Source organism: Talpa europaea (genome assembly GCF_964194135.1).
Source record: "Talpa europaea genome assembly, chromosome: 12".
NCBI classification, from domain to species: Eukaryota; Metazoa; Chordata; class Mammalia; order Eulipotyphla; family Talpidae; genus Talpa; species Talpa europaea.
The window spans coordinates 83,769,212-83,796,733 of record NC_140079.1 but is presented as its reverse complement, the minus strand read 5'-3'; the positions used below and the strand labels follow the sequence as shown (position 1 = coordinate 83,796,733).

Here is a 27,522-nt window from a genome sequence, read left to right as displayed (position 1 = left end):
AAGGGTTGGGGGCGGGACTCCTGGGACCTTGGCAGCCTCTCTGGGGTCCAGCCTCCAGCGTCAGTGTCCATCTGGGCTCTCAGACCGCACAGGGCATGGGGCCAGTGCCATCACCAGGCCAGGGGCGAAACCATCCCAGAACTGCGCGTGCCCTCGCCGGCCTGCAGGTCGCTGAGTGCTCGCTGGAGAGGGAGGAGTGTGCGGGAGGGTTGGTCAGTGGTCCCAGGAGCCCCTAGACAACCCCCTGCTTCATCTTTCCACTCCAGGAACCAAGACAGGGACCTACCAGCTCCACGCCAGGTGTGTGGGGATGTCACTCACTGGGGCACTTTCCCAACCCTCTTTTTCCCCGGGCTCCCACCTCTCCTAAGGGGCCCCTCAGGCCTCCCACCATGACTCACCTCAAACTTGCTCATAAATTCAGCGAAGATGCCAAAGAAGGCCTCGGAGGTGGTGGCTTTGGAATCCTCGCCAAAGAAGGCCAGAGCTTTGCCCAGCTCCTCTGTGGCATCCCGCTGCAGCCCGTCCAGCGCCCGCAGCGCTGGCTGGGCTGTCTCCAGGAAGGCCTGATGGGGCTCTGTTAAGGGCACTGCCAGCCTTCTAGGTGCTCCCAAGTTCCTGGCAGTGACCCTAGGCCCTGCTGCCCTCCAGGCCCTGTGTTCAGCTGGGTACCAGCCTGGCTGAGAGGCTCCAGTCCCTCGGCTGCCCAAGCCTATCATGAAAGCTGCCACTTTCAGTGCAATCTCAGGCCTCTCGCTTGCTCTCTTCCCTCTGGGCTCTGCTCAGGTGCCTCTTTCCCAACCACTCCTTTGCAGTAGCCCCGTTACTCCTCCAGCTCTAGGCCCTTCTCTGCCTCACATCTGTCCCTCTCTGTGCGGAGTGGGAGGCTTCCCCCCTCCTGCCTGCTTTTGGCTGGCCCGGTCCTGACAGGCCTCTCTTTGTATCTTGAGACCTCAATCTAGGCTCTACTGTAAGAGGATGGATGGGGCAAGGCAGTGGCTCTAGAACAATCAAAAGAGCTCATCCTGTTACATAAAGACCTGGCATACATACTTAGATGATAAATGACCCAGACAGACCCTCTTGTAGGACCCAGAGCAGCCTCTGCCCAGACCTCTGCAGTGGCCACTGGAACATCAACAGACAGAGCCAGCTGACCACCAGTGCTGGGACAGTTGCTGGAGGATACCGCCATGACCACAGCAAACTTGTCCTCACTGGAAGGGGACATGCTCTGGCAGGCAGCCTGTATCTCATTGATGGTGCCATGGAGGTCAGCCAGGTCACTGGTCAGGGCCCGTTGGTTCACTGTAGGGGAGGGCACAAAAGTCTTGTGGGGCTGCCCTTCCAGCTAGCACAGTAGAGTCTCTGCCTCCTTGTGTGCCCACACAACCTACCTTTGGCAGCCAGGGGCACGGTGGGCAGGTCCTGAGCAAAGCCCAGAAGTTCTGGGAAGTGCTGGCTTAGAGATTTGGCAAGGATGTGCAGGAAGGTGGACTTCCCATCCACTGTCTTGGTGGAGTTCAGCTGCAAGTGATGCCCAACACAGATCTCTTCAAGGACCCCATCAGATTCCTTATCATCTGGACCCTGCTTCTTGGGGATATGGCATCAATTCTGGGCTCTTGACACTTGCTAACTCCAAAGCTGGTAAACTGGTTACCAGTATTCCTTACTGTGAAGCTCTGGGATGCCACAGGCCTCCCAGGAGTTTGAGAGTTCCCTGGCCCAGATGTTTGAGGCCCCAGGAAGCAGGCCCACTGCCTCTGCTTCCTGGTTGTTCTGTCCTTATGAGTTTTTCCTTATCAGCAGCTATAGCCCAAGCGTCTCTGACTCCAGGGGGGCGAGGAGCATCACTCACAGATCTTCCCTCTTACACTTTCTGGAGACATTGGCGACCCATTTGCGCCTCAGTCACCCTAAATCATTCATATTACAAATGGGGTTTTTCTTTCTCTTTTTTAGAAATAATAAAAGGCAACCTGGGGAAAAGTCCCAGAAGCCCTGGGGAAGCTTGGATACTTGAGCTGTCCTTTCTCTGACCCCATATCTTTCAGCGGTAAGACTGGCAGGTCAGTGGTGGTGGTGGTGCTGAGACACAGAATTTACCCAGAGGATGCTCCCCCTTGCCTGCCCTCACCCCCCACTCCATTTTCCTAGATCCTGAGACTTGGCCTGGAAAAGCCCTTCCCACCCACGCATGCACCATGCACAGCCTTTGCTGTCTCCCATCCTAGCTGTTCTCTCCTCTCCCCTCAGCTTAGGTGATGCCTGGCCTTCCAGCCTCAGCAGTAGAGCAGGCTAATCAATCACTGTTGACTGGCCCCCTCACCTCCGTCAAGAAGTTGATCTTGAAGCCTGTGGTCTTGTTGGTTTTGGGCTGTCCATCGTTGAGATAGTTGCCCATGGCTAACACAAACTGCAGACAGGAAGGAGGGTGGGTGCCCTGTCCAGGTCCTCACCCATCCCCAGCCCCTGGCCCACTCTCAGGATGGGCCTTCCAGGCTGGAAGCCCCACAGGGCAGTGGGGCAGGTGAATTGACCAGGGAAGGGCTTTGTCTCACCTCCAGGATCTTGGCAAGTTTCCGGCTGTTCTTGAGTTCGAGAGAGGCCTGGCGCAAGCACTCCAGGCTACCCCGGATCTCTTCTGTCTTCTCTGGTAGGGTGGCCCGGAAGTGGAGGCTGCGCAGGCGGGTCTTGTATTCAGGAACCGACAGCATCTACCCAGGAGACAGGGCGAGCCTTCATCCCTTCCTTCACCCCCTCCCCAGGAAGCCCCTGCCCCACCGCAGCCGAGAGAGAGGGTCCCCTGGGTGCCTGGTGTAGCTTACAAAAAGAAATAAGCACATCTAGGGGGCACCCTCATCCCATCTGCCCTGGACCCGACGGGAGCTGGTGTCAAAGGTTAAGTAAAACTGGTACTCAAAGGCGTGAGCTTGGTGGCGGTGGGAGAAGGACCCCCTCAGCCTCGGGGCGCAGCGACGGCCCTGATGGAGGCGGCCAGACAGCAGCCCCTGACCCCGGGCGGGGGTCACGGCTGCAGCACCTGCAGGACGAACTGGTCTGGCTCGCTGAGGCGGCCGGGCGCCTCGCGGAAGGCCTGGTAGCGCTGCTCCTCGTCGGCGTCCGGCGCGAAGAGCAGCAGCTGCGCCAGATGCGCGGGCTCCAGGCGCCGGGGCTCCATGCTCATGAGCACCTGCCGCAGCTCCGCGGGGCTCAGCTTCAGGTGGGCCAGCAGGATGGCTGCGGGCCGGACCGCGGGGTGAGCCAGGGGCGGGGCTCTGGCTCCGGGGCAAGGAGTCGGGGCGGGCCAGGAGCCCGCCGGGCAGGCTCGGACACGGCCTTTCTCGCGACCGATCGAAAGGGGGCGAGGGGACTCTCGAGCAGAGAGACCCAGAAATAAGTGGGACCAGGAAGGAGAGGGGCCGGCGAGGGCAGGTGGGAGATGAGGTTGGAGGCGGGGCGTGACCCGGGAGACGCTGACAGCCGCGAGCGGGGCCAACCGGGGCCGGGCGGGGTGTGGCCCAAGGTGGACCTCTGCGTCCAGGTGGGATTTGGGTGGCAGCGGGACCTGGAAGGGGGTCTTCATCTAGACCGGCGGCAGGTGTCAGGGCCCCCACGCTGAATCCCCCAAGGCGGATCCGAGAATCTGCGGCCCAGAAGGAGGGGCGCCTCCTGCCCCCCACAACCCTTTGAACTTCCCGGCCCCTCACAGGTGTTGTAGGCCTTCTTGTGAGACAGGATCTCCACCACCTCCTTCTTCCTGAAGGGTTCAGGCCGGGGCACCGGCTCTGAAAGAGAAACTGATGGTTTAATAAGGGGGGGCTATGCGGTGGCTGCCTGGGAGGGCCAGGAGGAGTAGGACCACAGCCAACAGCTTAGACTCGCTGCCTCCCACAGCCAGGAACTGAATCAAGCTCAGGCACCACAGTCCCCTCATTCTGTCATCTCAGGCTCAGTCAAATATACTCAGCGTAGTGGAGCATGTGACACCCCTCCCCCAGCCTCTCCCCTAGGCCACTGGCACTGAGCTGGACAAGCAAGGAGAACCAAACACCTCTCACTTTTTCAGGTGCTTCCTGGTTGGACAGAGGCCTTTATCCTCAATCCTGGACCACGTTCCACATAATCTCTGCCTGGAGGGCAAAATCTATAGGGACACACCCAGGAAGGGGCAAAACTGGAAGGGGCAAAAAAAATTGTGGATGCCACTTGACCACACTATTCTCACTCTGTGACTTTGAGCAAATAACCTACCCTCTCTGTGCTTCCTCATCAGGGAGTTGAGGGATCACAGTTCCTATCTCAGAGTTGTCACAGGATTAATTTTGAAATGAGGGTATCTAGCATTTGGCAAGCATGCAGTAAGTACCAGCTTATTTGGGGGTTCTGAGAAGCCACAAAACTTGGGGGTACCATAAGTAAGTGAGCGTGCAGACCTCGGGGACTTTAAGGCTGGGTGCCACAGAAGGCAGTGGGTGGGCTTCTACAGAACTGGCATCTGGGTTCCCCCACTCACTAGCAGGTTTCTGGGTGCCAAAGTGGAGCTCCAGGTCGAGGTATTTCACCATGTCGCTCAGCTTATCATAGTCAGAGTCTTCCCCAAGCTGTGAGGAGTGGGGGAGGGTCAGGGTGAAAGGAACACTGGTACCTGGTCTGCTGTCTCCCCCTCCTACCCACTCTCTGAGGGCTGCACTGGGAGCTCTTGGAAGAACACCCATCCGGCTCTGGGGTACACTGGGGGCACACTGTAGGTTAACAAGTGATGAGGGCCTCCCTGGTGGTGCAGCGGGTTGAGCACAGCACTGTGAAGCTGTCCGCAGCCTCTGCAGTGCAGGCTCAATCCTGGCAGGCCGGGGAGATACCCACATGGAGCAGCAGACCTCTCCTGTCTCGCCTGCTGCTCCCCTCAGCAGTGTATTTCTTCAGTCTGCCTGTTCTGTTCCCTGCTCTGTCTCTGGTGAATCCTCTCACCCTCCCGCACATCTGGCCTATACCCCAGTTCTTGTATAAATAAATAAATCTTCAAAAATAAACAAACAAATAAATAAATAATTTTAAAACCCACAAAAAAAACAAAAACAAAAACCAGGTGATGAGTCTTTCCTCTTGTGGCCAATATACACTCACACCTGGAACACTATCCATGCAGAAGCCAGAAACTGCACTAGGGCAGGAGAATAAAGGGGCTAGAATCAACTTAGGAAGCTACAGAACCTAAGGAGGTGCTGATGTGTCTGGCCCTGATTTGAAGTGTCCTTTGCAGGGATTCAGTTCATCAGAGATGCTGTGGGCAGAATGAACCAATGCTGGGGAAGGGAAGCAGGGCAATGCCAGGAGCTAAAAGCTGGATGGTCCAGATGAGAGTGGACTTATCTAGACGGGTCATATGGGGCTTGAACAGGGAGTGAGGGTGGGGTGGTTGCCAAGAAAGAGATCCCAAAGGGAGGGCAGGCAGAGCATCAAAGTGTCCTAATTTGACTGCAGGGCCAGGACACCTGGTGTGGACTTGGTCAGATGTATGACCTGTGTCCACCTTCAGTAACCAGTGGCAGAACCACTTTTTAGAGCAAGTCTTTAAGACCCAGCTGAGGCTGATAGGAATGAGACTCCAGGGGACGCAGTAGGTCCCTATATGTGGTTTTGTCCTGCTGACCATCTTTACTAGCAACATGGAAAATTCCCCTGGAGTTATGTATGGGCTGATGCCAAAATGGCTGAGAAGGCAGCCGACAGAACAGGGACCCAGGAGATGGCAATAGGAAGAAATGACAAGCATGCTCCAACAGAATGTGGCTACATGCAAGGGCATGATATTGGTCCCAAGCAGATGAAGGGACTAGAGTTAAGGATAGGGGATGTGATATTGTGCAACTCCAGAAGCTGGAGGGATCCCAGGTCATATCAAAAGGAGTATGACTCCCAGGTTAAAGGATGCAAATATTTCTCTTCTGAAATGATTAAGTTCCACTAGGGATCCCATATGAAGGTTGCCCTTTCACAGAGCATCACCACTAAACAATGAGATTAGAAACCATGCTCTAGGGGAATGACCTAAAGAAAAGGGGTGGGATGAGTCTTGCTCACCTGACAGGCTGCTCCCTCTGTCACAAAGGAAATATACTTGCTCTGCATGGATATCTTGGGGAGACAACATTTCAAAGCAATACAAGAAAGGATATTTAGAACTGTCCAGTGAGGACAGAGATACCTTGCTAGCTAGTGAGTTCCCTAATCATTGAAGGTATTCAAGTATGCATTGCAATGTAGTTTGGGAGCAAATTCAAGCCTCAGAGTGGAAGGGTGGAGACTGGTGTGCAGGGTTTTGGACCAGCTGCCCTTTAAAGAATCCTTCAGTCTTAGCTCCTGTGAGTAAGTGCCACAGTGGGATGTTGGAGGGTTTAAGGACCCACGCAGGGTCCGATGCAGGATGCTAGGATGCCTACCTGACCCCAGATGGTGCCTTCTGAGTTCTCCACCTGCTCCCATCGCAGGCGCTTGACGCTCATGTGGCTGGTCTCGCTTCGGCGGTGGCCCAGGCCCCGGGACAGCATGGGGGGTGCACAGGGCACAGGTGGGGGTAGAGGTGGTGGCGGTGGTGGAGGAACTGGATGGCTGAGTTGGGTGAGGGGCTTGGCCAACATCTGAGTGGGGACCCGGGGACCGTCAGGGTTGCGGGAACTGGGTTTGGGGTCATGGAAGGGCAGGGGTGGTGGGGGTGGGGGACTAAGTGGGGGTGGGGGGATGTGGTCAGAGATGGACGAGTAGGTGAGGGAGCTGCCTTCCTCGCTGCTGCTGATACACTCGCTAGCACTGCTCCGCTCATTGGTTACAAAGCTGCCCTGGTCATCATGGAAGCTCATCTAGAGGGGGCAGAACAATGGGAAGGCAGGGTGAAGCTGGGCCCTGGAGGCTACAGCATGGGGCAAGGGAGAGTGGGGTAGCCTGCAGGGGAGGTTGGGATAATCTGTCGACAAAGTTAGGAATAGTCTGGTGGGCTGGCCTGAGGCTGTGAGTAGGAAAGTCTGACAGGGTGAGAGGCAGCCTGGGACAAGGAATAGGGAAGGGGCAGGATAGCCTCAAACAGGGCATGAGATCGCCTGGGGCAAGAGGTAAGGCTTAAGTCAAAGGAGGAGCTAGCTCCAAGGCAGGGAGTAGGGTAGCCTGGGAGAGTCTGTGACGACTGGGATGCTATTCCTCTTGCAGATGCACCTCATCACCTCTGCACCCCCTCCCCCCCACCCCCTCCTCGCCACACCTGCTTCCAAGCTCACCTCTTCGTAGTCATTCTCGGGACTCAGAAAATCATCCACGATGGTGACCCGGGGGCCCAGCTGCTCACTCAGTGCATCCAGGAAGCGGTCTGTATCCCGGCTTCGCACAGGGCGGGAGAAGGTGAACAGCTTCCTTCGGCTGGGTGGGCGGGCAGGGTCCGGGCTGGGAGGGCTGTCGGAGCGGTTGGGCCCGGGGCCTGGCTGTGGGGAGGGCGCCCTGCTGCTGTCCAGGCTGGCGTAGGGGTGGGACTCGGAGCTGCTGGGGGAGGCCAGGCCCCCTGAGCATAGCGGGTAGTAGCAGGGAGAGGGCAGGAGCCGCTCGCTGGGCCAGGAGACGTTGGACAGGGTCCTGGGCCCTGGGGTGGGGGGTGGAGCGTGAGGACCCCTCTGCAGTCAGTACCGGGGTCCAGGTACTGCAGGCTGGAGGGGAGGGGCCCAGGGCAGGCTGGCTCTGTGTCCCCGGGGCGCTCTTCCTTCCCTCTCTGGACACAGCACAGGAAGACCCTGGGAGACCCGCCTCCCCAGGTCCTTCCCCGAGGGTGAGCAAAGGTCAGAGTGTAGGAGTGGGAGCACTGCTTGGCCTCAGGACAGGCAGACCCCAGTTCATCTTGGAAGGGACACCAAGCGTCCCACCCAGACCCCACCAAATGCAACTCAAAGGGCAGAGTGGCCTTCTCCATGAGGCACCTTTCACCTCCACTAGGCCCTTAGCTCATAGGAGCATCTCCCGGGGTCCCTGCATTCTGAACAACAGAGAAACAGCATGTACCTCCTATGAGCCACCCTTTTTCCTGCTGTCCCATTTACACAGCAACATAAACACTTGAGAGTTTATCCATAGCCACATGCTAACTTGGGGACGTCTTTGGGGATAGTACTCTGCCTTTCTAGCTCTATAGAGGATCATATCGTGGGCACCCCTCACATGTGTGGCCCCTAGCCCTGGAGGCTGCTAGGGTTCCCTACAACCCAGTCCTTGGCCATGGAGCAAAGTATGGGGGGGAAGGGAGTGTGTCCAGGGTTCTGCCTGGAGGTGGAGCCAATACCCAGACAGGTGGCCAGGAGGACAGAGAGCAGTGTTGCCCTCGGGATCTGAGGTTGGCTGAGCCCCTACCTGCTGTGACTGCTGGACTGGGCATTGGAGGGGAGGCATGGGATCTGGACGTGGTCCCCATTTTCCCTTTAAAGCTGCTGCTCAGGCGGGACTCCAGCTCTGCATAGACAGCTGACATCTGGGGGAGAGGGGTGGAAGTTAGCTCAGCCTGCCCCCACTTCCTCTGTGTCCCTAACATGACCTGGGAGGTCAGGTCTGGGTGGTCTGAGACGCTGGGAACCACCCCAGCAACATGGGTCTCTCATTCTCCACCCCCACCAAACCACGAGGAGGGTAGAGAGGTCTCACCATCTTGGGGTTGGGGGTCTCAGGGAGGGACGTGCCATCGCCTGCCTGGCGCTCGCCTGGGATGAGAGGAAGTGGCATCTCGGGGCAGTCGGCAGGACCTGCAGGGGAGTCCGATGAGCCACATCTGAGGGTGGGTCTACTGACCACTTCTGAGTCCCAAGGCTCAGACCCAGCCAGGGTCCATGGAGAAAGTACCAGCAAGGAGGGCACCTGCTCAGCCCTGCTCACCCACATTCCCAGGGGTTTCCGACCTCACCACATCCATTTTGCAGGTGTGGAAGCACAGCCCTGGCAGCACCCTCCCAATTGCTCCAGTCTTTCTGTCCATGGCCTCACCACAGCTGAGGCTGGACTCCAGGCCTTGGGACCGGAGGCTTCGGCGGCATATGGAGGAGGCCCTCAGGGAGCTTCTTGGCTGCAGCTCAGGCACTGGCTCAGGCTCAGGCTCAGGCTCCAGGTCCAGCTCAGGCTCAGGCTCTGCTGGGGAACATGAAGAGGAGATGAGCCCTTTATCCTCTCGGCCAGACAAGAGCCTCCACACACAGGGAGAGGTATCGATGGCCTTCTGCCCCGGCCAGCTCTAGGAAAGCTCTCAAGGGGAAGCCCTGGCATGGGAACCAGATGCCAGGAACTGGAGGGACAAGGGGGTGATGGAGCTTGAGCCTGGCAGAGATGACCACAGGCCTCTTCTCATGACCAGAGCCTAGGACACAATGATTTCCAGTCTCAACAACTTGTGCTGCCCACAGGGAATTTTGGGGTAAAATGGAAGGTTCTAGCCTTAGGTAGATGTGTGGAACATTATCATGCACCCTTAGGTTCTTGCTACGATCCTTCATCTCCCCCTACCCCTGACAAACTGTGGGTCCCTGGGGCTGGGGAGGTGGATACATAGGGCCAGCATGCAGGAGAGCTGCAGGCCGAGACAGCAGGTGCCGTGTGTCTAGAACAAATGCACAGGGTTGGGCTCACTTCTGATTCTGGAGGCCTAAACGCATGGTTTGTGGGCAAAGGGGGAAGGCTGTGATGGGTGCACAGCAACATGAGGCTGAGGCTACAGCTGGCATGGGTCCTGGTGTGCATTGTGTGCCCCAGCCCCAGTCAGGTGTGACCCAGCTATGCGCTCATGATCCAGGCCTACAAACAATGTCCACACAGTGCCTTGATCTCCCACACACTTGCCAGGATGCAAAGCACAGCACTGAGGTCACCCCCATTTTCTGTGTGAGAAACCTCAGGCCCCTCAAGCCATTATAGGGGATATTTATGCTGCTTAAAGGTCAAGGTGAGGGCACTCCTAGGACCAGACCAGGTGTGATGGGCAGGTATTTGCAGGGCGCAGGGGTACATCCGTGTGCGGGTAGGGCCCAGGTACCGGGGCTTTTCACCTGGAAGTGAGTGGAAGGCAAGCCAGCTCACCTGTCATGGCTGTGTAGCCCAGGAAGCACGCAATTTTCTCCTGGCACAGCTCCTGCTCCTCATAGGTCAACAGCTGGTAGATGAACTGCCAGAGGACCTGCTTGGCAGGTGTGTCCAGCACAGGATAGACGTCGACAATGAGGGTATCAATGTTCCTGGGGGAGGGTGCAAGAGCAAAGTGCTAATTGTCCATGAGCTCACCATGGGTGAGGGCATACGAGGGGTGGGGAGCCCCTGCAGGCCATAGAATGCAGCCTCATGCTGTCTCCCTCCCACAGGGCAGGAAAGCAGGCAGGAAGGCCATCCAGACTCAAATCCTGGCTCTGCCTCTTACCAGCCAAGTGACCTTTCTCAAGTTTCCTAACTTCTTTATGCCTCAGTTTCCTTGTCAGTGGAATAGGGACAAGAACAGTACAAAGCTGCTGTACAGAGTTCTTGGGAAGATTAAAACATGTAGCATGTTGGGAAAGCAGACTCATTATAATTGACCCTTCAACAGCGTGGGGTTAGGGGTGCCGAACCTTGTGTGGTAGAAAATTCATATGTAAATAACTCTGACTCCCCCAAAACTTAACAACAATCATCCTTTGGTACATGAGGGGGACTGGTTTCAGGACCTCACTTGGATACCAAAATCCAAGGATGCTCAAGTCCCTTATAGCCGGCCCTTGGCCCTGCAAGTTCTGCATCTTCAGACTTAACCAAGAACTGTCGGTGGTTGAATCTGTGACTGTAGGACCCACAATATGGAGGGCCAATCTCATTACTAAAAGAACGTTGAGTATAAATGGACCTGCACAGTTCAAAGTGGTATTCTTCAAGGGTTAAGGATTGGCAAACAATGACCTGTTTTGGAAAGGTCTCACTGGAACATGGTGATGCCTATTTGTTTGCATATTATTAATGGCTGATTTCAAGTTCCAATAGCAGAGTTGAATAGTTTCAACAGAGACAGTATTGGCCTGCAAAGCCAAAAATATCTACTCTCTGGCCCTTTAGAGAAATAGTTTGCTGACCCCTGCATTATGTGGAAAAATAAAACTGGATCCTCACAACACACCACATAAAGGTGAACTCTAGGTGTGAAAAGTAAAATTATGAAATCAAAAGAAGATAGTACTTTTGAAATGATGAAAGTTTCTAAAATTGAATGTGGTGATGGTAGCACATATGTGTGACTATTCCAAAAACCAGTGTGTGATACACTTAAATGGGTGAATTGTATGGTATGTGAATTAGATCTCACTAAAAACGTTTAAACAAAAGAAGAACAGGAAGTAAACAAGTGAGGGGCCTGGCACCAAGACAATGACACACCTTATGCACTGAGAAGTATGACAACCACCGGATGCTGTCACCGAAAGACACCAAACCAGCCCCAACAGGGTCTTGCGGGCACCAGTCTCTCTGACCACGCTGCAGGTGGTGACTGCCTACTTCTCTTTTCAGAGAAGGCTGTGGCTCACCTAGTTTCCGAGTTGTTTGTTCGAGAGCAGCCCAGCGGTCCCCACCCTGCCCGCCCCTGGTAACAGTGTTGCCCTCTTTGTGCTCCTCCCCAGCAGATAAGAGTTGTGCAGGGCAGGGAGGCGTACTGGTGAGTCTGGGTAAGATTGCGGCCCACCCAGGGCAGGTGCCCACCACCACTCTGATCCAATCACCTGTGCTGGAAGAAGCTTTCCAGGGCCCGGCAGACCCCATAGCGCTCGGGAGGAGTGAGCAGGTGCTCCAGCTGCTGGCTGAAAGTCCTTCCCTGGACCCGGATGCTGGATGGCAGGATGTCCGCCACCCACTGCAGGGAGGTGAGCGCCGACGATGGGTTGGGGGAATCCAAGGAATCAGAGTCTGGGGGGCCATAGGTAGGACAGACACGGGTGACCCATGTCCCTAGTCCAGGTGCCCTCCTGAGTGGGGGTGTGGCCATGCAGAGTTGTGCCCTGGGAGGCACACCTGCTGTCCCCGGCTGGGGATAAGAATGGACGATGAGTCAGGGCAGGTTCCTGATGCCCCATTAGGTTCTGCCCCTGGGGAGTAACACCGGGGAGGGAAGCTGCAGGCTTGAGGGGGAAAGCAGAGTCCTCTGAAAACTCAGAAATGCCACACATGGCAGCCCCAACAGGGTTCCTGGGGGCCAAGGCAGCCAAGTGGCTGGGGGGCAGGGTCTCACCACTGGCGAACGAGACGAGCCCCTCCTCCACCACCAATGTAGGCATTGCACCACTGCCCTGCAGCATGGACACCACCTTGTCATGGGAGCAGTTCCTGCCAAGCAAAGATGGCCCAGGAGGGCCTGACCGGGATGAGCTCTGTCCACCACCACCCACCATACCTCCCTGTCCTGCCCTAGAGGCCACAGCATAGTCTACTGCTGGGCCAGAAACAGAACCCCAGGCCCTGCCACTCCTGCCTCCTAATCTTTGTAGGAGAAACTCCAGGCCCAGGACCAGCTGGGCACTCTGGGTTGTGCCCACATCACCCCTAGGTGGGGTTCCCAGGCAAGACGCAGATGGCCCATTCGACTCTGTGTTCCCAGCACAGTGTCGCTGGCTGAAAGGATGCACTGACCCTGGCCGGGGTGGGAGGACAGATTTAAGAGTTCATATAGGAAGTGGGACAGACCCTGGGGACCAACTGGTCAAAGGGGATCAGGACTGTGGTCTGAATGTCCCAAGAGACAGGAGTCTTGGGGGACAGTTTATCACTAAGCTCTGATATCCCCAATGGCCTCTGACCTCATGTCCAGTCCATTAAGGAAGAGGATCCGGTCACCTGACTTGAGGGAAGCATTGTCAGCAGGGCTCCCTGGAAACAAGAAAGGAAGGGCATGCTGGTCAGGTGGGCAGCAGCCTGCTCTGCGAGCCAGACACTGACTACAGTCTGGCCAGTGTGAAATAGGCAGCAGAAGAGAACCAAATCAAGTCAGCAGGTCCCCACATCAGACTCAGGGCCTCTGACCTCAGCTGCTCTCAGCAGGGAGTGACCCGTGGATGGGGGCTGGGGGGCTCAGGGCATGAAGTGGTCAGCCTGAGCTGCTGGAGAAGAGCAGAGACATGGAAGGAACTGAGAGCGAATTTCTGTAGCATCTGTCCATCCTGCAGAGGACCCTGCTCCAGATACCGTCCTGACCCTCGTACTGTGGTCTGCATCACATACCATTCCTCTGTGGTTTCGTTTATCAGGGAAGAAATGTGTCTGCTAGAGGGTGGCAGGCTCCTCCCTCAGGCTGGGAAACATGGCATATTAATCATGCTTCTTATTTCCTGGGCTTCTGGAGCTTTGACCTCTTGGGCCTTGCTAATACTGGGAGGAGTGTCCTCCAGAGTTAGCCAAATCCCAGAGATGGTCAAGGGGTGGTGTGCAAGCACGCCATTCACGTACAAACCAACTAATCCTGGACCCCCACAAGCCCCCTCCTCTATGGGGTCTCACACTCTGGGTCATGACTTTCTGCCTGAATCACCCAGGGCCAAGTACAGACAACTAGGGACAGGCCTGTGTCCCCAGATCTTGGAACTTACTCAAACTAGCCAATCCTAAACCTGTTTAGCCTGCTTCCCCTGCCTCAGCCATTCCCACAAAAACCACAAAAAGGGTTCTTGTCCCTGAGTTCTCCTCACTCCCTCTGTCTGCCTCCTGACTGATCCTGGTGCTGCCCTGGGTGGCCTGTGTGGCATCCCGTGCCCCCTGCTCTTGGGAGCCGTAAGTCACCATCTTTTCAATGGCTGCTCTCTCTTGGCCTGTTGGCCTCATCATATCTGAATAATAACAAAGCCTACATTTTAACAAATGGGAGCAGCTAATTCTCACTCTGGCTGATTGACTCCCAAGGTGAGACCTACCTCAGCGCTTACCAGCCAGGGAAGGGAGAGAGGGGCTGGTAAATTTGCACCTACGGATATAGTATTTTTTTCTTTCCGTCTCTTATTAGTCTTCAGTCTAATTTGGAATCAAGTGGCGGGGGATGATAAATAACTAAATAAAATATACACTTAGATTGGGAACAGTTTTCTCTTGAGGCTGCGGGGAAAGTCTGTTGAGGAAGGGAATGACCAGGGAAAGTCCTTTCTCTGGGACTAAAAATGGGGCGAGAGTATTGGTCATAATGAATCCAACCTGGCCTGCCTGGAAGCCTGGGCCAGCCTGGGGGTAGGAGAGTCAGAGGGGTGTAGCAGGGGATTTAAGGTCACTGAGTCAGGAGCTGGGAAACCCCAGGTTCTGCTCCTTGATTTGCCAGAACCTCTCTAGGCCTCAGTTTCCCAGTCTGTAAAAGCTCCCATCAATGCTTCATTTGACTTCCTATGAAGGACGGCATGGAATTAACAGTTTAAAGACTGGGCTGGGCCTCCCCGGTGGCACAGTGGTTGAGCGCTGGGTTGCGAAGCGGCCCGTGGCCTCTGCAACGCCGGTTCGATACCCGGCCACCGGGGAGGGTCCCACATGGCACGCAGACCTTTCCTGCCGCCCGCTGTTCCCCTCAGCAGTGTACTTCAGTCCTTCTGCCTGTTCTGTTCCCTGCTCTGGCTCTGGTGAATTCTCTCACCATCCTGTGTTTCTGACCATACCCATTGCTTGTATAAATAAATAATCTTAAAAAAAAATAAAGATTGGGCTGAGGAGAACAGTACTCCTGGATTTTAACATGGCCCTAGACCAGGTCTCTCTTACAGAAGAGGCAGGGATAAGGAGGGTGTGGTGTGGGCAAAACATTTGGAAGAGACACCTACAAAGAAATTAATCATTTCAAAAGGAAGCTCCCTAGAAAGCTGCCTTCAGGCTTTTCCTGAATAGTGTGGCAACAACTTGCCAAGTTGTTGCACAAATCTGAGATGAAGTGGCAGATGCGGGTCATCAGGTTCAGTCTCAGAATAAGCTGATGGCCAGAACAGTGATGCAAAGGCTCTGAGGCACTTCCCCGGGAATCAGAAGATGCCCGTCTCACAGACCTGTACACTGGAGACCGAGATACAGGGGGCAGAAAGGACACAGCATCAACAGGGGATGTGTCATTGACAGCATCACGCTCAGACCTGGCAGGACCTAGGTGCAGGTGACCCAGTCCTGTGGGGCAGTTACAGGGAGGAAGAGTTCAATTCAGTACCAGGGGACTCCTCTGCTCCACGGTCTCCTGAATGGTGTCTTACCCTCACGGTCCCCTGGGGCAGGAGGTGCAGAAGTAGTAACGCCTACACAGAGAAGGTGCTGCTACTTCAAGATGCCACCATTTAAGGAGCAAGCTGGGTAGGAGGAGGTGGGGAGTCCAGATTGGTGGGGGAAAGTGAGGGGATTGTATGGGGGGCAGAGTCCTGAGGCCTTCTTGCCTGTCTAGTCTGGCCTGTTCAAGAGTCCAGTTCACAGTGGGCAGTTGGCTCAAGGAATGTTGCTTGGGGCGCAGCCTGGGCAGGCATCAGCTCTGCCTGGGTGCTCCAGTATCCCTGGCAGTGAACCACTCCTCCCTGCGAACACAGGAAACCTCTGGATGAAGACCTCAGCTCGCTTGGCCCAGGGGTGACCCTGCTTGGTGGGCGTTTGCCCTGATTTGGACCTGCTGCTCTGTGGTACTCAGAGGTTGGTTGTGGGGAGGGTGGTTGCCGAGTAGCGGCCTAGCAAGGTCCTTCAACCCATCCTGGGCCTTAGGGACTTTTAGGGTAACTGGCCCACCCCTTACCGGGGAGGACAGACTCAATCCAGACCGGTCCATGTCCGCGCAGCGTGAAGCCGAAGCTCTTGTTGCCCTTGTAGACTCGTACTGTCCTGGGAGACAGAAGAGGAAAGTAGGGGGCAGGCAGCGTGCCCTGCTCCGGGGAGAGGCAGGCTGGCCATATTGGCGGGAGAGGTCCAGCGTCCCGCTCCTGCCGGCTTCCAGGCGTCCATCCTCTGCCCCACGCCCTCGACCCTGGCGTCTCTCCCCCGCGTACCTGCGCGCGCCCCCGGGGCAGGCGCGACCACCCAGCAGCGAAGCGGCCTTGCGCGGGGGCGGCTCATCGGGGCGGCGCGGCGCGGCGCTGGCGCGCGTGGACACCAGGAGGCGCTCGGGCCTCTCCTCGCTGCGGCTCCGGCGCAGCCGCTGCGCTCCCTGAGCCCGCCGGACACGGCACAGTTTGCCCAGCAGACCCTGCGACACCACCTCGTCGAAGCGCGCCCGGTGCTTCTTGGGGATGAAGATCCTGCGGGTGAGGACGGCAGAGTCGAGGCGCGCCCGCTGGCAGCGCCCGGATCGCGGCAAATCGTGATCCAAAGGTGCCTCTACTTGGGGACCACCCTAACTTGCGCCTCAACCGGCTATACAAGGAGCACAGCACCCGGTTTCCTCCACCTTGTGTCATCACCTTGCACCCGCTAGGCCAGCACCAGGCTGGGATCCCCACCATCGACCTTCTCCCGGCATGATTCCAGTAGCTCTGCTGGAGAAAATTGAAGCCACAACCCTCCCAGAGTCAGACTCCCCCATCCCCTCAGGATACTCCAAGTGTTCCCACTTGCTTCTCTGGCCAGCCCTCCTACAACTGCAGACTCAGAATGTGATTTTGCTCAGGCTTTTGTCCCTGTCAGGTACACTCTCTGTTCCCTTAGCTAAACGGGGTTCCCTTCAACACCCAACACTGGCCTTCCTTCAATTTAATCCTGTGCCAGCCAGGGACTGGGGTACAAAGCTGGAGATACAGTGTGGTTCCCACTCTCAGAGGAATGGGCATGGAAGTGGTGAGAGGCAGAAGAGGCTGGCATGGCCCCTGTGTGGAGTCCACAGCCTGGAATGATGCTTGGTGCTCATGGGTCTCCTTTCTGAGGCTGGAAGCTTTTTGAGGGCTGAGTTCATAACTCAGCTTCGGACCAGCGCACATGGGAGGTACTCTCAGTGACTCCATGGGTTCTTCATGAGATCCAACCCCACCTTTGAGAAACAGCAGTGGTCCATGTCCTGATGGCCTCCCTGGTTCATGGCAGAGGATTCTGAAGCTCAGAGAGGATGTGTAACTCCCAGGTTACACAGATGGGCCCTGGCAAACTGGGATTGAAGTTCAGCTTCTGAGCCTTAGCACAGTGGTGGGGCTCTGATCAGGGTTTGAGAAGCTCGGGCTGCTAGTGAGGCCCCCTGGCTCCCTCCCAAGGCTCCCTTTCCTGTTCTTTATACCAGAAAACAAGGCCAAGGGCATGGAGAAGAGGGAAGAGTGAGAGCCAGCTGAAATACAAACCCTCTGAGGTCCCCCATGGGCCCCCACTCAGTTCCTCTGACCTCTGTGGGGAGGATTAATAAGCCTGGGTGAGCAGAATAAACTGCCTGGTGGGAAGGGATATAGATCCTCCAGGAGGAGGGGTGCATCCCTGTAACCACCACCACCACCACCACCCCCAGCCCAGTGAGCTCTATTCCAGGTCTGGATGTTCCAGGCAATTAGGAAGCCAGAATGAATGGCCGGCTCAACTCTGCCAGGAGTGTCCTGGCCTGGCCTGATATGCAAATCCTTGCCCATCTGCAGTGATTCTCAAAAATCTGCAGCTTCAGCCTCCCTCCCCAGATGGTCACTCAAGTTCTCCAGAGACTGACCCCTCCATCTGCTTGGCCTGCACAACCTCACATTCCCCCCACACCCTTTCAAGCCCGCCCCATGCTTCATGCCCAGGGAAAGAGATGATGGCATGCCTGAAATGGTCCACTTCAAACTTTTAGGCCTCAGTCACAGGTTTCAGAGAGCAGCACCCCCAAACCCTGGGACCAACCTGGGTGGGGGCCAGCTGGGGCTCCACCCTCAAGCAGCAGTTAGAAAGGCCTTGCCCCCTGGTGAGAACCAGGGTTAGTAGCAACTGCACAGGTGCAAGAGTTGGGTGACCCATTCGCTGTTTGATGTCCTTGGGGTCATACCAGAGCCCAAGGCTGCCTGGTGAACTAGTCATCCTTCTTCCCAGCTCCCTTGACCCCTCCAAGTGGCTCCGGTCTGTTCCCTATAGATCTAGCACAGACAAGACCAGAGAAGCCTCAGGAACCTTTGTGGTCCCTCTGACCCCCACAGCTAGGCCAACCTTCAGGGCACCTCCAGGGGGCCACACAGTGACCTTTGCACTCAATTCTCTCTGCCTGGAGGATCAAGTCTAAATCGAACTCCAGATTCCTACCAGGATTGGTCCTAGGGTCCTATCTCTCCTCGCCACATTTTCTGCCTCATTCTCTGTGCAGTTTCCCAGACCAGCCCAGTCGTAGGAAAGAGCTTTTCAATCCCAGCCCGAGATCCTGGACCCAGATCTCAACCCCAAGGGTCGGGCAAGCTCCGGTCGCCCACGCAGAGAACTCGCCCTCCTGTATCCTTGCAGTCTGTTATCGCCCTCCCCAGCTTTTGGGACCGTACCAGGTTCGGAAGGTGCCCACCCAGGGCAGGGAAGCCCCCTCAAAGCTCTAGCCCCACCCAGTTTCAGGCCGGCGGGAGGCGGGTCCGCCGCGCGCAGGGCGCAAGGTTCCCGGGGCGCAGTGGGGAAACTACCGAAAGTGCCGAGAGAAGCCCTGGTCCTTCCCCATCTGGAGCCGGCGACGGCGACGTGGCTGGTGCCGACGGGCAGGGCTTGGCCAAGCCCGGTAGCAGAGATAGGGTACCGCGACTCCACGCGCCTCTGCCGGGCGAGCGCGCGCGGCCCCTCCCGAGCTGGTCCAAGCCGCGGCCCCGCGCCCGCCCCTTCTCGGGTGGCCCCGCCCCGCCCCTCCCCTCTGGGGGACCCTTGGCTTGCTCGCTGGAAGCTGGGGGAGGTTGGATGCCTTTACACTGCCTCCTCTAGGCACCCTCCGGAGATTCGTACCTACGCAGGTGCCAAGCCTCGGACTTCTCGGGCCGTGGCGCCCTGACAACAGGCAGAGTGGCGGGTCCCACTGGCTCAGCGAGACTGAACGCCACAGTTCAGAGGGCGGCCGGTAGCATTTTGTAAGCCCTGGGCCGCTTTCCGGAAGGGGTGGGCTTTGTCCCGGGCCCCAGGGTTCAGCAGAGGTGGGCTTGGGCTAACAAGTGGAAGGCCTCTCCCCCTACTCGGGAAAGCACCAGTGGAGAAAGGCTAGAAGGGAAGCCTTGAATGACAAGTCAGCAGATGAGACTGCACCAAGAGAATGATGGGGAACCAGGAGGTCCCCGCCACCACCCAGACAGGCTGGAAGGGCAGGCCGAGGCTGGAAACCCTGGGGACTTGACCTGTCTCAGTCATTGGGAGGAACAGTTTGCATGGCCCTACCTAGGGGTTCCTACAGCCCATCAAGGGCAGGACCCTGTAGACTTCCTGATGGTCTTTGGTACTGATACTGTGTCCAGACCATGCTGCCCAGTACACCTCAGCCTCCCATGCCTGTTCCATTCCTGCCTCCCCCCACCCCCAACCCTACCACCAGCTGCGGTGTTCAACCCAGCTGGCTCCACATTTCTCCTTGGCGGCAACAGGAAGCCAGAGCCAGCACTCAGGCAGTGTCCTCATCAGTACTTGTCCTTAGCCCTGCCAGGGAGAGAAATAACTGAAAACTCTCACAAAGAGCACAGCTCTCTGATTTCTGCAGGGCCACAACCATCCCACCCTGCTAGGGTCATTTCTAGTTGTTTTGTACCAGCTGCGACAGCCCAGCATTGAAGACTGCCTGTCATGCTGTGGCCAGGGGAGGTGTGACCACGGAGCAGATGCTCAGGCAGAAATCCAGACACAGTCAGTAGTGTGCACGCTGCCTGGGTTGGGTCCTGCCCTGCACAGTGAAGACACCAAAAAGTTCTGCAGCTGGTGCATCTGGCCAGAGGACCTAAGGCAGCAGGGGAGGCAACAGCTGGCCTTCCCTGAAGTGCCTGCCTCATCCAGAGGGTGCTACTGAAGGCAGATCACTCCAGGACACTTGTTCTCAATAGGGGACAAGTTTGTCCATCAGGGACATTTGGTGCATTCTGGGGACAGTTTTGGTTATCACACAATGATGGACTGGGCCAGTAGGGGGATGCACTACTGGTATCTAGTGGGTGGAGGCCAGGGATGCTGCTAAACTTCCTATAAATACAGGCTGGCTCTCAGCAACAGAGAATTGTCAAAAGCGCCATGGTGGAGAAACCTCTCTCAGGAGAGATTTCCCTTAAGAGAAACCCACACTAACTGAGCACATGCTATATGCTATCGCTTTCACTTAGAGTTTCATGAACTTCTCCCAATAACTGTGTATTATGGTGTTCCTGACACTGTCCTTAAACCAGAAGAGGGTAAAGGCGGTACAGATGTTCCCTCACACAACATATTCATAGCTAATCTCTCACTGCTTGCAGTTGGCAGAGTGCACTGATGTGGTGTCCTACCAAGAATCCTGCTGTGAATACGTAGGGCTGACCAACCCATTTTACAGATGAGATGTAGGGTCAATTAACCTGCTCTATGTTGCACAGCCAATAGTAGACTTAGGGTTTGAGCTAGGTCTGCGGGGATTCCAGATTCCAGCTCCACACCACCCCCTTGCCTCTATTGCGTCCACCTCCCCTGTCCCTTGTGTATTTCCTGCAGCACTGGCCTACCCTGGAGCTGGCTAGCTTCCCCATTCCTCCTAGCCACGTCACACTTTCCGAACTGTTCTAATTAGAAAGTAATTTTATCACTTCATCAAACTGGGATCCCTTTGGGACAGACCCATATTAGGCTCTGAGCCCAGGATCACCTGCTGCTATAAAGGAGGATGAGACTCTTCCCTCACATTGCTGCCGCTGACCCAAATCTCACCCTCAGCACTGTCCACGAGAACCTTCCATGATGCTGGCTATGGGCTATGTGAGCTCTGTCCCATATGGTAGCCGCTAGTCATTTGTGGCTACTGAGCACTTGAAGTGTGGTGAGTGAGGCTGGGAAATGGAATTTTAAATTTTAGTTTATATATTTTATTAATTTAATCTAGCTAGTGATTAATAGTTAATCTATTGATTTAATCAGTTGTTTTGATTTTTAATATTTAATTTAAAATAGCCAGTGGCTACTGTGTGGGATGGTGCAGCTTCATGAGTGCCTTCCACCTTCTTCCAAGCCTTCCCTCAGAGACCATATCATGAGTGGCAGCTTCCTGCCTCTGCTGAGCACAACCCCTGTCCCCCACTCTTCAACCCCTTCTCTACACTTTGGCTGCTCAACCTCTCTTATAAACCTTATCTCTCCTGAGTGAAAGGGGTGTGTCCCAGGGGAACAGCTGTAGGTCTTCATGGCACCTCATCACATGAAGAGTGACGCAGGGTCTGGCACTGTTGGGTTCCTTGGGATTTGTATGGTACCACCCTTGCCTTGACACACGGGGAGTCCACCTCTGTGGCTAGATGCGTGGCCCTGCTAAACTTTTTGGGGGACTGTCTCCCCACCCACCACCCCACAGGCCACCGAACCCTAGCAAAGGCATCTGTTGCCTCCTCAGGGGAGCCTGCCCTGATTGTCCCAGGCTGAATTAACCCTGGGGTGTTCCTCAGCTCTTGAAATCACATACCCTTTCTAAGCTCCCTAGAAGGTGCTACCTGGGGATCACCACTGCATCCCTGGCAACCAGCATTGCGGGCCACTTGCCTGGGGGTGGGGGGTGGGGAGGGGGATGGGGAGGAGGAAGTAAGGGTGACTGAAGCCAGGCTGCCAGGGTACCCCTCTCCCTGCAGAGCCCAGCTGGGCACCGCCCCCTCCTCCAGCAGCCTCCCCAATTTTCCTGTCGCACTTGACACAAGCTGACAACAGAGGCTGCTGTTTCATCCTCCCCAGCAGCGACCGAATGATGCCGGGAGAGGCATCCCCAGGTGTCCAGGGTTCCCGCTTTCCAGGCAAAAATCCAGCATGGCCAAGGGGGCGCCACCCCCAATCAGGCTCTTGCTGACCAGCTGCCAGGGCTGTCAGTCGCTTGGGGAACCAGATGCTGAAGGAAAAGCAGGGACGGGGGCTGTCCCAGGAGACAGACAGACGCTGGCCCCGGTTAGAGACGGACAGAAGCCGGCCAGCCTCCGACAGAGACAAGGGGAGACAAGGGGACCGAGAGGGCCTCCAGCTGAGTCCGGGCCGCTGGCGGTCAGGAGACACGCATGCCAACTTCTCAGCGCCCGGCGCGGTGCCCCCAGCTCAGCCCTGGTGGGGAGGGGGGCAGTGGGGCTGCCCACGGAACACTTCCCCAGGGAGCCCTCAGCAGCAGCACATCATCTCCACCACCAGTTCGGTTCTAGAAACAACTTTTTTTCCCCTCTGGATTTTCCCAGCAAGGGGCAGGCCCCTAACTCACCCCAGGCAGCTCATGGTGGCCTCTTTCCGTGGCCTTCTGCGCTCCGCTGCGGAGCCGGGATGCAGTGCCGCTGGGGCTTGGAGAGGGAGGGTGGCCAGCCCGGTCCCTGACATTGGCCAGGCCCAGAGGGAGGGGCAGGCTTGGGGTGAATGGCAGCGAGGGGAGGGGGCGGAGGGGGGGGCGGAAGGGGGGCGGGGGCGGGCTGAGCCCAGGAAGAGGGAGGGGTGGAATGGGGGAGCGGTGGTGGGCCAGGAGGCGGGGTAGGGAGAGGAAGCCCCGCAGGATCCCCGCGGAGAACAAATCATTCAGGCTCAGAGCTGTCCAGATGGAAGCTGTGCAGGGCCGTGACACCCTGACAGGAAAGGGATGATTCTGGAGATCCTCTGGTCACGACAGGTGAGGACCCACAAGAAAACCCCCTACCAAGAATGAACTTAAAGATGTTTCAAAAAGCTGAAGCAGAAGAGTATAGAAAGTGCACAGCTGACCAGTCATAGTTATTGCTACTGCCATTCATTTGCTGTGTGGCTTTGGGTCAGCCTCTTGACCTCTCTGAGCCTCAGTAGGCCCCAGGAACTCAGCAAGAGAAGACTCTTCCAGACCCCTGTGAGGTCCTTGGCACTCATCTGGCATCATCAAAGGACAGAGCACGCACCATTTGTAGGGTCGGGTATTGGGGGACACAGCACAACCTAGACTTCCTTCCCTTCCCGTTGTGCCATTCCTCCATCTCAATCAAGACCTCGGTCTACCTTGGTATCCTATTGGGGATTTCCAAGCTCTGGGTTTGGGGACAGGGCAGGGCAGGCTGTGACTTCAGATCAGGAGGTGGATCCTCTTGCAGCCCGTCCCACCTCGCTGAGGCAGCTGTTTCATTCTCACTCAAAGTGGTATCCTGGCACCTGGCCACCCTTCCCAGGGTGACTGACCCCTCTTGTTCTGGGGTCGAGGGGATGACAGGGTCTAGTTCAGAAGCAGGCGACCCAGCAGCAGCAGCAGTGTCTGGGTGGCAGTGGGAGAGGAGACTCCCCTGAGGGAGACACACTGAGGTACCTGAGGTTGTCCAGGAGTGGTCCTCGGGCCTCGCGGGGCAGAGCCAGGGTGAGCTCCCACACCAGGTCATCCACCCGCTGCTCCGCTGCAAACTGCTTCAGTGCAGAGAACACCTGCTCCTTGGCCGTCAGCTGGTCTCCCAAGATTTCATCCACCTATGAGGAGGGGTCCCACAGGGACCACAGGGACCCGGGACAGAACAAAAGGGAATCATTCACGTCCCCCTCCCCTACAGCTTTAGTTTACCTCCTTGGTATAACTGTTGTGGGAGCAAGGCCGGGGGCCTTTACCCACATCATGTCACTTCAAACCTCCCAGCAGCCCTACAAGGACATGGCTGGTATCTTCCTCTTACCTCTAAGGAAACTAAGGCTGGTAGAAACGAAGTGACTTACCCAGGATGGGGGGACAGGACTCAAAACCAAGGGCATCCCTTCCACTGAACAGTGTAAGGATCAAAGGAATCAATTAAGAGCTCAGCCACATGCCAGGCAGTCAATAATTGCTAGTTACTGCTATTATAATACTACACTCCCTTCCACTACACTGTACGCTCAGAGATCCCATAGAGAACATTCTGGCTCCACAAAAAAGCCTGGAGTGTATATGTAGTGCTGAATTCTGACTCCCCTAATGCTCCCTCCAGACTGTTTTCTTTGTGTACAAACCAGCTGACACTAATCAAGGCATATTTACTTTATGTGGCTGCTGGAAATGATTGTGCCCATGGGCCCCCGGTTTCTGGAGGGCAGCTGGGTAAGTGTGCCCAAAGCCAAAATGCAGTCATCTAGCCAGTGATCTTGCAACTAGGAACTTCTCTGAAATACACCCTGAGAAGATAAGATGAGTGACAGTGAGGAAGGAGTAAAGAGGCTCATCTGTGTTTTGCTTAGCACTGAGGCCGTAGTGGCCATGAAAATATCGATGGTGTAGGCTAAAGGACTGCAGCACAGCCACTGGGGGGGATATTTCTGGATTGTTGGCTCTGCAGCCAAAAAGAGAGGAAACCCCAAACGAGATGGGAGGTTATGTTGCAGACGCTGTCAATTGGAAACTCTTGCCCAGGGCTTTGAGTCTTGAAGGAACTGATGCGGAGATGTTGTAAGGACAGGAGAGCAACTGCTTTCTAGAAGGGTCCACAAAGGGATCAAGGAAGACTTTCAGGAAGAGGTGACACCACAGAAGATGGGTGGGCATTATCAGCAGGGCTTAGTTAGGGGTACCGGTTCAGAGGCCACCTGAGTCTGAGCACATCACACCACAGATTGGTGTGTCTCTCCTCTCCCAGATATGACTGCTGAGACCCAGACTTAAGGTTTTACTCCTGTCTGGTCCCAAGCACAGGGCCTGACATAGTAGGTACTGGAATGTTTATGGAACATTCCAGCGCTGCATTTCCAGGTTTCTCTCTCTCTGAGTAGGGCAGGCTGCCATGCTAGGCGCTCCCCTCCTGGTGCCACCCACCATGCCCAGGAAGGTTAATGGCTTGGAAATCAAAGTCAGCAGCAGCCTTGATTCAAAGGAGAACATGGCTAGCTGGAAAGATGTTTTATATAAGAAAGAGGAAAAAATAGCTCCTCCCTCCTGGGGCCGAGTGGCAGTGCGGGTTTTGGTGTCAGCTATTACCCAGATGCGCTCAACCTACATCTAAGCGTGAGGCACCATCAGGGACACTATTGGATTTTCTATTAAATATCATATCCTTCAAGAAAGAAAAACTGGAGCAGGGAGAACGCTGGCGGGAACTGGGAGCTGATTGTTGAAAATCAACGGGGGCTCCCACAGATGCCCTTCATCTTCTGGAGGCAGTTTTTTTTTTTTTTTTTTTTTTTTGTTGAGGATTTGCTTTCAGCTCTGGGGGATGCTTGGTGAGCTCTAACCAGAATCCACCACGCTCCTCTCCCTTTTACCAGAAAAGCACCACAGCTGGCCTTGGCTGGGCACCCTGGCCCTGCTTCCTGGCCAGGTCTGCATTTCCACTCTCCTCTTCTGGGGCTTGACCACACGCCCTCCCACTCTGAGGAGTGGTGATGAGGGCATAGGGAGATATAGCCTGGTTCTGAGGCAGGTCATATGGGATTACAGCAGAGAATAATTGTAATGGTGTGAATGCTATGTCCTCCCAAAGTTCAAGTGTTGAAAACCCAAGGTCCTAGTAGTAGGTGGGGTCTTTGGGAGGTAACTAGGACATGAAGGTGGTATCCTAATGAATGATATTAGTGCCCTATAAAAGAACAACCCCAGAGCTCCCTAACCCCTTTTGTCATTGGAGAACACAACCAGAAGTTTGCAACCCAGAAGAGGTCCCTTGCTCTACTATGTTGGCACCCTACTAATCTCCAACTCCTGATCTTGGCACCCAGCCTCCAGAACTACAAGGAATCTATTCCTGTTGTTTATGAGCTTCCCAGTCTGTGGGATTTTGTTCTAGTAGCCAGATGGGTCTAAGGTACTCTTGTTCACCAATATTTCTAGCTCCTCTCTTTCCTGGATACATAGAAGACCACACTTCCCAGCATTCCTTGAGGGCAGTGTTACTAATTCTGGCCAATGAGTGCTGATTGAAGGTGTAGTAGTTCACTTGATCCCTGAAGTACCTAAGAGCAAGCGCATACCTTTCCACGCTCTCTTCCTCTTCTTCAGGGAATTTTGAAGCTTCAAACTGAGATGGAGGAGTCTGGGATGCTGATACCTCATGGAGAGGTTAGCTGTCCCAGAGAGTCGCATGGGCCTTCGGAAAAATTTCTGTGTGTGAAAACTAAACTGTGGTGGATGTAAAGGCACCAAGACGCTTGATTTTGGTTGTCACAACAGAGCTTATTGTGGCGATAGAAAGAAAGTCGTATCTTCTGATTTAAGGTGGACACACTTAGAAAAAGAACACTAAGTATTACAGCATTTATCCTTGGAAATCCTAATCCCTCCCTTGCCTGCTCCCCCTACACTACCACTATGAAGGTGGTAGGAGATAGGGAGAGAGGGTTTCTCCCTATAGGAGATAGGGTTTCTCAGGAGTTGCTTAGATCAGGAGGGTAGAGTCTTCATGATTGGGATTCATGCAATTAGGAAGAGCTCCCTGGACCCTCCCAATAACTGCCCAAATGGACTAAGACATTGTTAGTCACACAGATCATAGCAAGAATGATCCATGGCTACAGACGTGGGTGAAAATTACAGACATATTTAGTACAAGAAGCTGGGCATCAAGATCACAGGTTGTATAATTCTGCCAAGTCTAGTTCACCAACGGAATAGTCATCTGTAACAGTGGAAGTCAGAACAGAAGCTTCGTCTTAATGGGAGAAATAGACACGGAAAGGGGCACATGGAAATCTTCTGGTGTGAAGAAATTAATCTGTATTCTCCATTCTGTTATTATCTATACTCTATTAGCTTACAGTTTGATGAGGGTGCTGATTACAAGGGTATATGCAGACGTAAAATTTACCAGCTTACAAGCAATCTCTACAAAATTAGGCCAAGGCCGTGACGCTTGAGGGTCTTTACTGTCTCTGAGAAATCTGTCCTTCCAAGTAGCCTCAGCTCCGGAGCCCTCCAGGCCCCATCCAGGCCCCCTCCAAGGCCCCTCCAGTCCCCATTCAGGCCCTGTCCAGGCCCCCTGCAGGCCCCCTCCAAACCCCCTCCAAACCCCTCCAGACCACCAGGCTCTACCCCCACCTACGAACCCCTCCTGGGGAGCCACCCCGCTCGCGAGCCCCGCCCCACCTCCCTACCTTGCGACTGAACTCCTGGGCCTTGCGCCTGCGCTCTCGGTGCACGGCGTCCGGACGCTTGCGGCGGGCCAAGAGCAGCAGCTCGCGGCCCAGGGAGAGGCCGCGGCCGGAGCGCAGGGGCCGCGAAGTTGTGGTTCGCTGCAGGCAGCCGGATCCTGCTCCCGGGCCGCTGTCGGGGCCCGGCAGCACGCCCAGGCTGGGCGGCACGCGTGGGCAGCGCCGGGCCAGGCGCAAGAGCCCCTCACGGCTTAGGCTGCCCACAGCCAGCCCCTCCACCTCCAGGATCTGGTCCCCTGGTCGCAGCCCCCCGGCGTGCGCGCTGCTTCCCTCGGCCACGTCCAGGACATAGCAGGGGCCCGAACCGCCCAGCCGAAAGCCGAAGTCCTCCGGCCAGCCCTGGTTGGTGGCCGGCATGGCAGC

General features: G+C 55.8%; 1 protein-coding gene across 5 annotated transcripts; it reads right to left on the bottom strand.

Moving 5' to 3' along the window:
* Positions 1–27,522, bottom strand: GRID2IP (Grid2 interacting protein; the record flags this gene model as incomplete). Of its 5 annotated transcripts, none has more annotated exons than XM_084250634.1 (22): positions 1–182; positions 402–566; positions 1,190–1,308; positions 1,398–1,527; positions 2,333–2,419; positions 2,565–2,720; positions 3,047–3,243; positions 3,714–3,791; positions 4,520–4,607; positions 6,447–6,863; positions 7,275–7,630; positions 8,389–8,506; positions 8,677–8,774; positions 9,013–9,156; positions 10,096–10,250; positions 11,754–11,937; positions 12,260–12,354; positions 12,825–12,894; positions 15,758–15,843; positions 16,008–16,256; positions 23,369–23,523; positions 27,103–27,522. In XM_084250634.1, 22 exons carry the CDS (start codon positions 27,514–27,516, stop codon positions 111–113), a joined length of 3,633 nt encoding a protein of 1,210 aa, XP_084106760.1. In that variant the 3' UTR covers positions 1–110. The 5 variants fall into 5 exon arrangements, with proteins under 5 accessions (XP_084106760.1, XP_084106756.1, XP_084106759.1 ...); XM_084250630.1 differs by having other exon boundaries at positions 9,013–9,153; positions 27,103–27,516; XM_084250633.1 differs by lacking the exons at positions 23,369–23,523; positions 27,103–27,522 and adding an exon at positions 22,316–22,329 and having other exon boundaries at positions 9,013–9,153.